General features: G+C 31.7%; 1 protein-coding gene across 1 annotated transcript in view; it reads left to right on the top strand.

The window, feature by feature from the left end:
- The window catches only part of LOC118185857 (cell surface glycoprotein MUC18-like), a 1,126,921-nt gene that overhangs the window by 930,828 nt on the left and 178,958 nt on the right, over positions 1–17,135 (top strand). The window contains exon 10 of the mRNA XM_085820901.1: positions 10,081–10,105. Coding sequence (XP_085677027.1) covers positions 10,081–10,105 — 25 coding nt within the window. The remainder of the gene's footprint in view (positions 1–10,080; positions 10,106–17,135) is intronic.

Genomic DNA, 17,135 nt, shown 5'->3' with positions numbered 1-17,135 from the left:
ACATCACGCGGACCCTTTGATACATCTAAGACTTATGGTAATAATGCAGTGCTTCGTTCCAAGTCTTCGAATCACACCGACATTTTCTAAAGTTTCCTGAAAGTTTGTGAAAAATTGGGCATCGGCTTCATGAAAGTCAGCAAAGTGTCCATAAATACGCAGAATTACAGTAAACTTCTCTGTAAACGTAAGATCATTCTCCAAAAATTCTTTAACAGATAAATAGTCACCAATAAACCATCAGTGCTGTTATATATTCTGTTTACCAATCTCATGCTTTATGAGCCTCGTCTGTTACTCAGAGCTGATTTCTGAAATTAACATGAAAATCAAGAAATTGTTTTTTGTTCTATATCCATTTTTTCGCTACATAACTAGTTCACAGTTATATGGTAAATTTACAATGATTAATAAGACTTGGCTGTCACGTAAGGGCTGTTTATATTGCATTTAGTGAACATAATTTGCCAAAGAAAGAAATTGAATCTACTAATTTAAAAAGAAGATGATGTGTCACATTTCAGGATTTAATTTAAAAGCGTAAATCTTAAAGATATTTTATTCTTACTGTAAGTGGTAATACACCTGGCTAGTAATCGGAAGATACATTATTCGAATCCTGGCGAAGGTATTTTTCACATTGCTTACTTCAAAAACTAAATGTCTTAACAAGTTAAGTGGTGTATAGAGTTAATTAAATCTCTAAAATTTGCATGTAAAACATATTATATGGCAAAAAGTGCAGAGTGATCTCGAAAGTACGAATCAGGGGACTAAAACCCTCATGAACATATTCTGCTTTTTTGCGTTTCCGAAAACGTTAGCTTTTAATATACATCTTATGCAACGGCTTATGGTAACCATAGTACCATTGTTTAATATTTAGAGGATATGTATTTATGGGAACAGTAATAAATGAAAATTTGAAACAATGCTATAAGAATCAATATATTTAAAATCCAGAGTAATATTATGAGCATTAACTGCAGTTACTTCACTAAAATTCACTGAATTAATAGTTAGTCAATATCCTTATTACAAAATCAGATTGCCACTGATTACTATGCTACACACGTGGGATTGACATTATTCTATATTAAATATTCACAAATGGAATAAAAACGCAAAATGAAATCAAGCATTTGTTATAAAATTCGAGTACAATATTTATGAGCGAATAAAATCAACAGGAAATTAATACTTCAGTTGACTTGTGCTACATTTTCGAAGTCTGCAAGTGTTTCATTGAAATACGACTTGCTAGTGTTAAGTTATAATAATTTGAAATCGGTTGAAGATTTTAGAGACTTTATATATTATAAATAATGAAATTTTTCAACCTTCTAGTACGTTAAAAATATTAATACCAGACTTTGCCCCAACCAGGTGTGTGTGTGTATTTAATTATGGCAAAGCACACTAGGGATATCTGCCTAAGGGGAGGGATGCCTTCGTGGTGGACTTTCTAAGGGAAACTGGCTCGTATACACGTTATACATGGGGAAAACCAGGAAAACACCCATGCAGCCAGCCCGTTCGCGGGATTCGAACCTCGGACCGAACTACCAGTGTTCAGCGACTTTACCGCTCGGCCGCTGGTAGGCCTTGCCCCAACCAGGGGAGTTAATATAATAAACAATTATATATTATAAAGATATTTAAAAAATGAAGCTTCCACATTAGAAAATCGTTTTAGAACGTTTCCTTGCTAAACAACGGATCGCCACCGTATTTTGTTGCCATTCAAACTGAGAAATTCTAAAAACATATTTGAAATTTTCCAGTACGACTGACTACATTGAAATTTCGTTCCTCATGAGAAATATGAACGTTTGGTAATCTATACAAACTTCAGCATATTTAAGAGATTTATAACGCTGTTAAGTAATTCAGTGACATATATGTCATAATAAGAGCAAAACAAGGAAAAGACGGAACACTGTAGATCGGTGATCTAAAGAACTTGGCAGTCGAGGCAGTTTTAATTCCATTTTTATTTCCAATTGATATTTGTGGCCACAATCACTTGGCACTCTAGTCGTGCCTTTCCACAGAAGATTTACATTTTTGATATTGTAGGGATAGAAAGCAAGCCAGCGAAATTACATTTTAGCACGGTAGAGAGCAAAAGCTGAAGTGCGTAGTTATGAAAGATGGAAGCACGCGAAGAGAAAAGTTTCGGTTTGCAATTTGGTGATTGGTCGAGAGGGATCTGCATTATGGGTTAAGTAAGATCGCATGATTAATTTTAATGACGCAGTTTAGACTTAAGCGCTATTTTTAGGACAGATAGAGGAAGTTCTCAAATGAAATAGAAAATAATGGAAGTTATAGTGAATTAAGTTTAGAAGTTTGCTTTCATATTTTTTATCTTACATATATATAATTGTTAAATTTGTAAATGACAAAATATGTGCTTTTCGATTATGAAATAACTGTTCAGTATTACATACACAGGATAGAATATTAAGATTTATGACCGGAAACGCTGCTCACGTTCTGTAAGGTTAAAACGCCCATATTTTATGTAATTATAAATATACAAAAGGTTTTAATCCAGATTATTAAATGAATTCTACATAAATCACATCGAAAGCAATCTGAAATGCTAAAGAACAGAAACAGAAACAAAATTTCGCAGTTCTATTTAGCCAGAAGACGAAGGTTGGCTAGTTTGGGTTATTTGAATATGGCAAAGTAGGAGGGCTATCTGCCTCAGAGGAGGGATGCCTTCAGAGAGGACTTTCAGAAAGAAGCTGGGCTCGTTTTCGCGTTACACGTAGGGAAGCCCACGAAACCCAACCTTGCAGCCAGCCGGTTCGCCTGAGTACGCATCTAGGTCGAACTGTTAATATTCAGAGCTCTGGATCTACTTACCAATAGATAGAAAAAGAAAGCGAAGAAGCGATTTTGGTGTATCACTAGTCGTCACCCGGACTCAGACAATAGATATCACAATCTACTGCTCTTCTGAATCTGTTTCAGGATGAATTTTAAATAACTTTGAAAAGAAAACAATATTTTGCATGAAATTTAAAACCAAAATGATAGTTTCCAGCATTTCATTAACAGTAAGGAATTTTCCCCAGAGCGAGTATGTATATAAACATATCCGCTTTGGTATACACATATTACGTGCATACATCGAACATTTTTAGCGTTACTTAACGTGACACGTTTAAACAATAATTGCCAGACAAACCACGATGATGATTCAATGATGAAAATTACAATTACAATTCTGAAAATAGAAGCATGAAAATTATGGGTATTTTTATTATCCCATCGATCATGAAAGTTGGCTATCATCGAACCATCGAAGTTGGAGGAGTTACGCCAATCGTTCCTGCAGGATTCTGAAGTAACTGACGTATCTTTCTTTATTTAATATATAATCAGTATTCGACCTGCTTTGGTTTTGCACTCCGTAACAAAGCTTTTGTCAACTTCTACTATGTTAGACTCTCTGATTTTACTGGAAGCTCTGTTTAAAATGCTATGAATGCAGACTTTCTGCAAATAACTGTTCCAGTCTCTTACTGTTTTGTTGGGCTTATACCACTGCTTTCTGATTTACAGAAGTCAGGTTAATCGCATTTTTGAAATTCAAGATAAAATACAACAATAACAGCTAATCTATATCCTTGCTCATAATACCAAGTAGTGACTCATTGATAATCAGTCAAGGTTTACATAAAACAAAAGCGCAAATGTTATGAGTGTGTTGTTACGTCGCTCTTATCCATACTGAGCGCTAAATCGCGCAATAGCTTCACGGTCGACTAAATATACGTAAGTTCTTAAGAGCAACGTAAGGAAATTTATTTGCATTTTCAGCTGCACATGAAAACTGTAAATAGTACTTGGAAGTTAGAAAGTATACTATTTACATTAATATGAAAGATCTCATATCTTTAGAAGAATTTACATAATGGTATGGATTTAAGAATTTTGCATTGTGCTGCAAAATCACTAAACCTGTGAAGAACTTGCACACACTCACACTATATGATCATGCCAGCTTATACTACTTCACGTCAGAAATCTGTTATTGGATCAGGCAAGTTTCTATGAGGTCACATAAATTAACTAGACACTGAGCTCAACCTTTCATCTTTAGAAATTACGTGACAGTGGCAGTAGGTATTGATTTCAAATAAAACGATAAAGAATGCCAAAAACAAAACAAGAATTCTCGGAGTCTTTTATTGGCTTTCTTAATTTTTTATACCTCCAATAAAAAGCACAAAAACATTCTAGATTTCATAAACCTTTTGGTGTACAGTTATAGTAAAATTTTCGCCCGGTAAATATATATGTTTCTTTTCTTACAATGTATGTAAATCTAACAGCTATTAACACTTTCGTTTTGAAGTGTAGATTTGATAGATGTGAATAATATTAACATATTCTTTCTTAAAATATCTTAACGTTGGTGGTTATCTCTGTTGCTGAAAACGTATAGATGAGTAACTGTGGAGTAACCGAAAAAATAACAGTGGCCTTTTGTTCTGCTGTCAGTGGCGGGCTGCTTTTAATCATGATGGATCATTTCCATTCCTTTACATCGAGGTTACAGAAAAGGTTATCGATGAAAGACAATCCCATGTCTTTCATCAATGTCAGGAACCATTATACAACTGTATAAGATATAGTTAACGTCTGAAGAAGACTTGGATGTATTTTTAGTATGGTAAGCTGGACAATATGTGCATTGGCCCCTATGAAGGCAAGAACACACTGATTTATTCCTTGGGGGAGTGTGAAAATACTGATTACAGAGAAAAAGATTCATAATTTTCTGCTTCTAAAAAATCATTACAGAACAAGAGAGACGTAAGTGGATAGGACACCAAGACATAATCGTTATTGATATGGATATAAACCCGTCGCATTTCTGCATTAAGGAAATATTCTGTGGGACGCCTTCATAACAGTGCCTCGGCATTAGGGAGCATGCACAAATCGAGATCAGTTTCTCGCTTGAAAGTGATCGTCGGCACAGTATCAATTCGTCACTATCACTTATATCAATCGAGCGTTTTTCATAAAGGTGCGTTCCTTTTTATGCAAATCCGATCTCCATTTCAGTTACTGATTAATTAATTAAAAGAGTATGAAATAAATATTCGGAACCTTTACTCAAAACGAGGACTTCGCAATTCAGACTTTAGAAAAGGGAGGATGTTTTATTCAAAATGACAAGCCATCACCCTTACGTGAAATGCTGAATTATTATAGAGTTTTCCGTTCTTTTATGAAAAAAACTCACATTGGCATGAGTCCTAAAGTTTTCATCAGTCCGAAGAATTTTTCAGCTTAAGCTTCTAGTAGAAGAACTTGGGTACTGTAATCAATTGAAAGTTATTTGCACTGAAGTGATAAACTAATGTCTATATATATAACGACCAAAAGGATGTGTGCGTAATTTTTTTAAACCAAATCCTTCTTCTTTTGAATCCAGAAGGAATACAGACAGTAAATTTAATACAAATGTCTAATTCTTTAATGTTATATCAAACATTCATTTTTATACATTCTACCTATCAGTTTAAATATCCTATCTGATTTTCTTTCGGCTATCAATGTACATGTCGATTTCAAGCATAAAATATCATTTTTACCGTTAGTAATGAAATGTTTCGAATCTCCCCTCCCATTTAATATTTTCTTTTTTCTAGTGTTTCCTAATTTTTTTTGCATTGAGACCTGTAAAAACTTTAGAAAAAGGAAAGTTGATTTCTAGAAATTCTCTATTAAAGGTTGCTCTTTATAAAAGAGAAAGAAGGAATCTGATAGAAATAATATTTTAATGAATTAAAAATAAATAATTAAGAATAATTATCAACAATAAATTAATAATTATAAATTAATTCATAATTTAAGTATATGTACATAACTGTAAAAATAAAACACAAAAAGTTTAAATATATTTTAGTTCTTCAAAGAAAATATTTTCATGATGCAGCCTGTGGAACCAGTTTTTAGGAACCCCTGTTCTAGTTCATTTAGTATTTGAAATTTGCGTTTCCAGAAAGCAGGACCAACTATTTCTAAAAGGGATGATCACAGATATGGACTTTTAGGAAAAGCACTAGATGATAAATATGCGGGCCATCTGTTTCAGGAAAAAAATTGTTGCCGAATGTGGTAACCCTGCCTTACCTTTCCGTTTTATGGCAACCCTAAAACTGCTTTGCGGAGAAGCTATCTCACGGCGCCTGTACATTTCGTAACAGTATACGTTTCTTTATGAAGCGGCACCGTTATGAAGATTTCTGTCTTTTCGAACAGCGGTCAACTTGCACAAGAGTTTGGAACCTTTATGTGAGGACACCTTTGTGAAGCGCTCTTTGATAGCGCAAGGCTATTGTAGGGATAAGCAGTCCAACGGTATAGAGATTAGTGTAGCCTACTGCAGTACCGAAGGGCCCGGGATCGAATCCTTGAGAAGGCATGGGTGTAACTGTACGTTCTTTCATAAGAGGCAACGTAAGCCACTTATTAGGAGCCTACACAATAAAATGGCCGCCACTTCCGGCCTTAGGAGTGGCCAATGTTGAATGGTGTCCGCCGATAACATCGCGGACGAAAATGTCGCGGAGAAAACAACGCAAGGCGAAAACATCGTGCTACAAAACATCGTGGGAGAAAACATCGCAAAGAGGAAACATAGCAGTCCTAAAACATCGTGGTACAAAACATCGTCGTTGAAAATAAAGCGGTTCAAAAACTTCGCAGTTTAAAAACATCGTCGTCAAAAATATCGTGGTAAAAAATAAAGTATCTACAAATCATCGCATGACGATAACATCGCAGACATGCTTTTTCCATACATGCTTTAATAACTGTAAATGAATATTCCCATAAAGATTTGTGAGCGCAAAGAAGGATAATTTTTACTTTCACATTTTTTATTAACTAATAAATTTTTTCTGAAAACGTAAGAAGGAAACTTAAGCATAGAAAATTAAATGCAACTTATAGATTATACTTTTCATGAAAAATTACCAGTAAAAACTTTATAAAAATGATTTATTAATGGCCTTTGTTAGTTAACTATGTCGGTTTAAAATTCTATTAATTGCTATAAGTTGCATTAATTTGCTATGCTTAAGTTTCCTTCTTACTTTTTCAGAAAAAATTTATTAGTTAATAAAAAAAATGTGAAAGTAAAAATTATACTTCTTTCCATTTTGCGCTCACAAATCATTATGGGAATATCCATTTACAGTTATTAAAGCATGTTTGCGAAAAGCATGTATGAAAAAAGCATGTCTGCGATGTTATCGTCATGCGATGATTTGTAGATACTTTATTTTTTACCACGATATTTTTGACGACGATGTTTTTAAATTGCGAAGTTTTTGAACCGCTTTATTTTCGACGACGATGTTTTGTACCACGATGTTTTAGGACTGCGATGTTTTCTCTTTGCGATGTTTTCTCCCACGATGTTTTGTAGCACGACATTTTCGCCTTGCGTTGTTTTCTCCGCGACGTTTCCGTCCGCGATGTTTTCGGCTGTAACCTGTTGAATAGGCAAAGTGCCCACCATTGGATATAAAAAAATGATAGGGCTGCGAAAATAAAGTAGGTAAGCTGGGTTATATTATTTTTATCTATTAGAACCATTTTCTATCAAATTGGAAACCAAAACAAAGATATAAATATATACTATGTAAGTGCAGTTCAGGGTACATTATGAAAATAAATCATGAAAACAATAGCAAACGTCATTCTTACACCTTATTGCTCACAAATATCTCAACATTTGATTATTCTTTCTAATGTCATTATGTTAATGGCGCACAGACTGAGACAATATAAGGTTTCACAGAATTTAGAAAAGCTAATTATTTCAAAAAATATGCATCCATTACTTTTATTACTACATAAACTAAAGATGTAATATGCACAAAAGTATCGCACTGTTGTCTCTAGAGCAAGTTATTGCAGATTCAGTTAAAGAAACGAATAAAATAATATAGGTGTAGTGGTGTATTTAATTATGGCAAAGCACACTAGGGCTATCTGCCTAAGGGGGGGATGCCTTCGTGGAGGACTTACTAAGGGAAATGGCTCGTATACACGTTACACTTGGGGAAAACCACGAAAACACCCATGCAGCTAGCCCGTTCGATGGATTCGAACCTCGGACCGAACTACCAGTGTTCAGTGACTTTACCGCTCGGCCGCTGGTAGGCAAAATAATATAGGATTTTTGACAGCTAGTTATAGCTTGGAGTCAATTGAAATCTTTTAGGAAAATACGTAAAATTTGATTTTTACATGAACCTTCTAGACAAAATATTTCGGGGAAGCCATATATGTCAATTAAAATCTTTCTTATTAAATTACAACTTATTGTATTAAACGGTATTTTTAGGAAAAAAAATAAAAAAGAAAAGATAATGATGAAAAAAAAAGATTTTACTTTTAAAATTTTGATGAGAAACATTGCGAAATTTAAACCAATTTTACCAAATGAAAAGAAATGAGAAATATAAATTCTGAAATATTTTTTTAACATTTTACGCTCTACTAAAGCGAAAAGAAAATATAGATTTATGAAAGCTTATATGAGAACATAAACCTAATAACACAAATGTAGCTGAAGAAAATGTGTACAAAACGTTTAAATGTGTTCACTAATTTCGCACATTGGTGAATTTAACTTGGAAGTAATGATATAATACCTTATTAATGAAGCTCAGCTAGAAATAAAATAGTAGATCTCCAGATTAACTATATCTAGATTTAGATGTTAGCTAAATATAATTAAACAAAATATAAGAGATTTCAGAATTCAAAAGTTAAAACTTAGAAAGAAATTTATAAATTAAGTAAAGATTTTTAGATTTAAATATCAACTAAAAGTAAAATAAGAGATTTTTAAGGGATGTCAGAAACCCCTTTACCGACAATGTTAAATTGGCCATTTTCGATGCACTTTTTCTCAAAATCTGCTGTAGATACACGCTTAAAAATTTTTTGTGTAATTAAAGTATGCCTATGTGTAATTATACTGAAATGAGATTTTGAAACATTTTGAATTTTAGAGTAATTTACAGAATATTTTGTTAGGCATAGTAAAATTTAGCACTTTTCTCACACAGAAAAAAACTTTTTAAATTCTTTTTTCTTAGTTTATCACAAAAAGCTCATTTCAGTAAATATTAGGAAACCTAATATAAGCCACAAAAATTTTAGATACCTGTGAGCAGTAGTAGTTCCTGAGAAAAGGTACATCGAGTATAAAAAAAATCACGTTTGGAGGGAAAACGCGTTTTTATATAAAAATCCTCATTTACCGAAGCATTCGATGACAAATTAAAACTAGATTTTTTTACAGTTCTGATCTTCAAAGAGATTAAAGAATGGTATTTTTAGAAAGATAAAAGTGTAGAGAATTTGAAAATGCAAAAATTCGAAATCATCATATTCTAAAGTTTTTTGGGTTCCCTTAACAAATACCTTATTTCATTATTAATACGCTTAGTTATTTTTTGGAAATTCGTATGCAAAAACTTACATTTCTGGTATATATATAATAATAAATGCTATCTGTACAAGTATCTAGTACAGAAGTGTACATTTATCTAGTATACAATAAGCTATGCAATTTTTAAGCTGTACAAGTATAGTATTCTGTAAAATTTAAATGAAAAAGATTTTAATGAATATTAGGTAATTTTGATTATATATGAGTGGTATTTTGTTTTTTGATTTATCTGATTAATTCTTGAATGAAACCGATTTTTTGTACTGAAACCTTTTTACGGGGGAGAGCTATATATAAAAATTTATATTTCATGTATTTTTATTCTATGGCATTGCACAGGTAAAATTATCATTTACTAAATGCGAATTTTACGTGATTTATTTCTTAAATAAGAACGATGGTTTACAATCAGCTGTTCAAGAGCTACTTAGAATATTTTCAAAACACTCCGAAGTGTTACAGAATTGCATGCAAAGTGAACAAGCTTTAAATACTATTATAAAAATGTAATGAAATTTTACGATTTTTAGTTGCATACGGAAAATATTAATATGTGTACTTCTCTTTTTTTCCAGAATCTGAAGAGCTGAAAGATGTGAAGTAAGTTTTTGTTTAACATTTCATTATATTCAAGCATTATTTTCTTTACTTTCTGATTTACATAAAACATTTCTTTCATCGTTCAAATATTTCGTAATTCTTAAATATTTTACGCTATCTTGAGAAAGAGCATTAAAAATGTATATTTGCAAGGAATATAAAAAGCAAATAATTAGAGTATCATTCTTTATTAACTTTTCACGTACGTTTGCTAATTACTTTACTTGTTTACATATTCATGATTGCTTGCTTCAGTGAAAACAAATCTTTTTACATACGATACCACTGTATTGTATTTCAAAGAATAAGAATGCAAATGGTACAACTCCATGAAGGATTAGTGTTAGTTAATTACCGGGAAGCACGCGAGGGTTATTTACTTTGAGTAAAGATTTCGTGGAATGAACATAACTTATCTTAACCCACATTTGCGTTCTAAACGAGAAAAACTCGATACAGCTTGTTCGCTTTGCTAGGAACTGAATTCTAGAAAGTTGTAAGAGAACATTGAATGTTCCTAGGAATTTGAACACGAAAACGATTTTAGCAGATAGAATGCTTATAGTTAGGTCAGTAACGTAATAGGGGCTCAAATTCCAGCGAATTTTTTCGCGAATTTTAGAGAATCGTCTGAGATTTTTTAGTCAATATCTAGTATGTTCACCAATTTTGAATTTTGCCCTTTTATTTTTTAATTTTTATTTAGAATTGGCAAGTTATCTTTCTAGAAATTCAGCAAATATGCTTTGCAAAATTAATCTAACAAACTCTAATCTAAAGCTTTGAAAATTAAATTTCGCTGGACTGCCAGGTATACGAGAAAACATAAAACTGGTTTGTTGCCAACCATTGAAAAACAAATTTCGATGCCAAACTATCCTTTTTTAAAACCGTACTATTTAATGCAGAAAATCTATGCATGTCCATTATAATGCTTAAAAATATCGTATCCTCGAGACATAAAGGCGGGAAAACAGCTAAACACCTTCCTTGATGTCCATATAACTTGATGAATCATATAAAAAGGGACCTTCCTTGATGTATGCTTTGATTTTCTGTTTGCTTATCTTCTTATATCTATAATATATAAACAAGCGATACGTATACAATGTAATTTATTTTTTCAGACAACCATTATATTTCCGAAATGTTATTCGAAACACTAAGAAGGAAATGGTATAACGTTAAACCAAAATTTTCATGGTATTTCCATAGGAATGATGATTTTTGTAGATTCGTTATTTTAAACTAGATTCTTCTGTTTCTGTTTTGAATGAAAATGTAACAAAATGCATATCAATTGCTAAAGATATGCTAGAATTAATTCCATATATGCACATATTCATTACTCGTATTTAGAGTAAAACAAAATAATCTAAACCCATCCGTTAAAATGCAAATCGTGAGTCGGAGAAATTCGACTCAAAATGTTAAACTATATAAATATGCTGAAATATTTTCACTAGAATTACAAATGCTGAAAACTTTGTTACTGCATATAAAATCTATTTTAAGATATTTAAGATAAATTTATTTTAAGATATTTTACCTCACAGTTGTTGTGGAACTGCAGTTAGTGCGGAGGGGGGGGGGACTATATCTGTTTATACTACTGGTGTAATTCTGGAGTCCTGTCCAGTTCTACTTGTCCCTGCAGTTCTTAAAAAATGAAAAATAAAGGAATGAGAGAAGAAAACGAAAATCTGAATGGATTCAGATTGTAATGTTGCACCAGAATTTTTTTATGCTCTCGTTGAATTTTCAGTTTTTCTACCAGCTTTTGGACTCCCTTATGCGGGCACAATCGTTTTGCCATTTTAACTCTATTATTAAAATTTTCAACTTTATTATCACTTTGATCTCACTAACGCCGCATAAAGTTAAATAGTAAAATGAAAAAATTTTAAGAATAGCATGTCTTTAAAATTCACGACGCAGTGGTACAAGCGCCGAAGACACCTGTTATTTACCTTAAGTAGGTAAAACTCTGTTACACAAGATGTCCAGATTAAGAACGTCTTCCTGAGGCCCACGAAGCCATTCTGCTGCCGATGTGTTACTGTTGTCTGGTGCAATCCGCATTGCAAGCTCTGCCACCGATAGGGAGGGGGGGGTCATCAGTTGCCTCGTTTTATGTTTGGACTTATGGTATTGGTGAAATATTTATGGTACATCATTTGCATTCAATGGCCAATGCATGATTTAGAATGTACCATATTTGAGCAGAATTAAATAGCAAATTTGAACAGAATGAACGTATGTTATCTACAACTTGAGTACAGATCATTGGATATTTTACGATTCTAAACACAGAATACAGAGATAACACATAATACAATTTGTTCACATATGCATGATATACGTTCAAAAGTTACAGTGCGATTATATTAATACGAACACTTAATTCATATTATTTACCCACAACGGTTACCATATGATAACACTATTACATAAATACTGACATTTATTGACAGCGGAAGCATAATTTGTAAATATGCTTTCAATATTCAACATTCGACAGATTTGGACATGCAGTTCTTGCGTTTTATTCATTTACACAGTGTATAAACACAGTGATCAGTGCATACATGCAATGTTAGGTGTTGTCAAGCACTTTTTAGTCTAAAAGGTACTATTATTTTTAGTCTAAAGGGCTATTATTCTCGAATCTTATGTTTGTTCTCTATTCCACTTTTCAAATAATTAGAAGCTGGCGCGGGATACCACCTGAAATTACTATACAAAAAGGGTAAAAATATGCCATAATTTTAATGAATCCAGCTAGTATAATTTTACGAGTTTAGCTGGTAGTTAATAAAAAAGATAAAGAACTGCATTTATTGCTATTAAGAAACTTAATTTGTTATTCAATAACAGGGAGATTAAATTTAAAAAAATATAAATATTATGCTCCTAAATGGCAGAAAACGGTCGCTTGGAAGTTAAAAATATTTTATATGAGATATCTTTAGATTTTCCGATAAAATGCTAAATGTTACCACACATTTTTATATGTATATTCGTTGTAATTTTTTAAATAATAGCATGACGATAAAATTTGGTAGCGATATCCTTTTATTTGTGTTGCCAAACTTTTTTTATATTCGCTATTTTATTTCTTTAAAAGTAATATTTGCTGATGAGATTTTGTGGCAACATTTGAAAATGAGACGGTCACAGAAGTGATACGCACAAAACTGTGAAATTTGAGACTAATATCACCTCTGATGCTAAAACAAGAAACATAAAAATGTCCGGATAGTATATGCACATATATCTGAAGATCGTGAGTTAGTGAATATAAGCACATATATTTATCGTTTTCTTCCAGATACCTGACATCTTTTTCCTATAGTCAGCTTTCCAAGGCCTGAAAACATATTGTTCATGCTGACAATTTTTAGAAGAATTTTACAGAAAATTTTTTACAGATTTTAGACTTATTACAATGTGTGTATCGTATGCGATTCATCAGCTTCGAGTTTGACATGCCTGATGTAGTACAAACCCATTCCCATTATCACAACACGAAACCTAGTTGGAAGACTGCCGTGAAGTGTTGAAATCAAATACTAGATTAGAATAATAAAATTTAAGAATAATTATGGCATCAGTTAAGATCTTAATCTCCAGAAAATATGTATGCTTAGATATTTTGCGTAATTTACAGCATGTTTACTTCTAGAACATGTATTCCACACAGCAACTTGTCATATTTCACAATGTGTTGCATTACTTCACAATGCTTCCTAGCAACATGAATATTATTCGCCCAGACGGGCTATTAGTTCCAAAACGACATTTTGTAGCGTTTCACTAGAAACGGGAAAAGACTTTTTAAGTTGTTTTCGCCAAACATTATCGCACTGTATTATATTTAAAGAAATTAAATAATGAAGATTCTGCATGAATGTATATATGCTTTTCACACTGAAAAAACGTCATTACCTAGGTTGTGAAAAACGTAGCCTTCAACCTGAACATGGGCACCTGGTCGCCCGAATTTTGTATTTGTTTTATTAACTATTTCACATTTTGTAAACCTTTGAGGAATTTTTGATTAATAAATTCAAGGATTTCAAAGCAAGCAATGGCATCACTCTACGGGAAAAACATTTTTATCTCTAGCGCGTGAGACTGTCTGTCAGAAATTCTAAAGATATGCTGTTTTTAAATATTTCATAATATTGCTGCTGTATTGAATTCTATGTGATTTAAGTGCGAAGAACACGATATTTAAATATAAAGGTAACACACAGAACGCTAAAAAACGCTTCTTTGGGCGTAATATAAAATCTGAAAGCTGTCCGATTTTTTTTTTTTTTTTTTTTTTTTTTTTTTAAGTAATGAGTTCTGAAGAAAAGGCGCAATGCATGAAAATACCTTTTTTTCCTATTTGAGCTCTGGTCAATGAGATCGTTGTATGTTGGCCTATCTTTCCAACAGCTGATTAATTTTCATTACATTTTCCAGTATTAATTATCATTAAGTTTTCAAATATATTTATTTAAATCATACGGTTCTGATCCACATACTCGCATTCCATTTTAAAAGTCAAAAGCTGATCACTTTAGAAAACCACTGAAAGACATTTAAAGTCTATAAAATAATAACCGAATTTTCTGAATGCTTAAAAAGTACTTCATCGAAACCGCAGCTCCACGGAGTATCGTTCTGAACTCTTTGAAGCATGTTCTAAAATTATGTGAAATAGTCTAAAAATTGTTTGATGGGTAATTGCCTTTATAATACAAGCTTGTTCACGCAGTTTCTTTAGCAATAGAGTTCCGAGTATCTGGAATTTTAAAGTTGGGTTGTTGCATATAGCTTTGGATGAAATATTTTGCTCACGGTTGCTGGGTTTTCCTTTCTGCACTTTACAAGATTTTATGCACCGGTAATCTGACCAAGTGAATTCAGGCATGTTATGATGCGATGAAACTTAAATTTATTGCATCTTAGAACATTACGGATGGTTTTACAGAAACCAACTGCCAAAACTTTAATCTTTTAAGGAATACACCTGAAAGTTTTAAGATCATGGGTTTAATTTTGACTTGAAGTCGATCCTCTTTCTAGAGGAGTTTGTTATAAAATACAATGTGTTTAATCTCTGTTATAAAATGAAGAATCTGTGAGTGCGTGAGTTTGATACTTATAAGCGATTTTTTGCAGAATTTGATTTAGTTTTTTAATTTAATTATTTTATGTTATTAATTTTGCAGTTTAATGAACAAACCAATTTTGTTTTGCTTTTTGTACAGATGGATATAGCTAAAAATATTTTAATGTAGAATTTTTAAGATAAATTGCTAAGTTTTGGCGATTAATTATAATAATTCACAAACTTAAAACTAGCTCTGGAAAAAAATTTTCTTTTTTAATTCTTCTTATATTGATGCTTCTGTGTTTTAGTTTGTCTAGTTTCCAAACTATTATAATCAAAATAATTTTCAAAATATTAATGTAAAGTTTCCAACTGCGCTGTAATTTTCAAAACGCCCAAAAAACGAGCAGCAAACATATGTTGCAGTAAAAAAAATACGTGGAAAATTTTATTAATTTATTTATGCGCATATCAATTCTTTGTTCAAAACTGCATGAAGCAGTTTTACGTTAAATTAGTATTTGCATACCTTAAATTCTACTTAGGCACAGTATTAATATGTCTAAGCTTCTAAAAGTGCGAAGTTTATTCAGAAAATTTGGCAACGTTAAAGTATTTTAAACAGGTGAAGGAATAAATATTTAATGATAAATTCAAATAACTGTTAATATTTAAATATAGGTAAAAATATCGAAAGCAATGGAAACTGGAATAAAATTACCATAATTACTTATATCAAAAACAAATTGTTGCAAACGTGTTCGACGAATTTACCATGAATGATTATATTTTGATAAGATAAGATAATATATGAAAATTTTTATCAGGTGATCATTTGAGCTTCTAAACCTTTTAAACGACTATTATTTCATATTAGGTAATTAAATGAGATACAGTAGAACCTCTTTTAGATGGAGCAGAGAGACTTTGCCTATTCCAGATAAGAGATTTTTCTAGATAATAAATACATAATTCTAAAACTTAGGTATTAATATATCTCAAGAAGGTTTTTAGTTATTAATATATCTCAAAATGCCATCTCAAGAAACTGTGGAATACAGTAGTTGCATTTTTGGAGCCTTGATCATAATTAAATAAATCATATCGAAAATCTTGCAAATAATTTAGAATTAAAACATATACAGGATTTTATATTTTAGGAAAGTAAAATAAAATAACATTTTAAAATTACCACATATATTATATTACATGGAAACGACGCATTTCTTAGTGTCATTGCATATAACTTCAAATTTCTTTCTGCTGACAAGACTGTCGTCGTAGTTTCAAACTTTCAATGTGTATACTATGACGTTCTCTAACAGGGGTTCCCAACGGGGTCGAAGAATGTCGATTGGGAATCGGTAGCCGAATATGCAACTGCAATGGATCTGCATAACCAAGATCATACTGTTTACAAAAGATAATTTATTATTAAAGTACATAATTAATTTTTTACTAAATCTAAGCTATATCATTCACTAAATAAAAAAAATAACATATAAAAAGCAAAAATAAAAATATTTGTTTTTATGTTCATATATTGTAAAAATTAATATCATTTTAATGTATTTATTTTGATTTAATAAGTTCAATATATAAAGGTAAAAGTCAAAACACAATTTGGTTTTTATAAACTGTATGTTGGCTCTTCGAGGGTAAATATTTGAGGCGTTTTGTAGATATTCTTAATACTGTGATCAAATATTTTTTTGAAGGTGACAACCTGTAGAGACACTTTTAATAAAATTCAGAAACAGTAGAAAACATATATTCTACTTAGCTAATATATATTAATCATTCAATGCCACGCAAAAGAAAACACATTAATCTCATATATAATAGAAAACATATATTCTACTTAGCTAATATATATTAATCATTCAATGCCACGCAAAAGAAAACACATTAATCTCATATATA

Source organism: Stegodyphus dumicola, chromosome 7, assembly GCF_044657685.1.
Source record: "Stegodyphus dumicola isolate Sdum_Otavi_A_Nest chromosome 7, ASM4465768v1".
Classification (NCBI taxonomy): Eukaryota; Metazoa; Arthropoda; class Arachnida; order Araneae; family Eresidae; genus Stegodyphus; species Stegodyphus dumicola.
The sequence above is the reverse complement of the archived record's forward strand: the minus strand, read 5'-3'. Positions and strand labels throughout refer to the sequence as shown.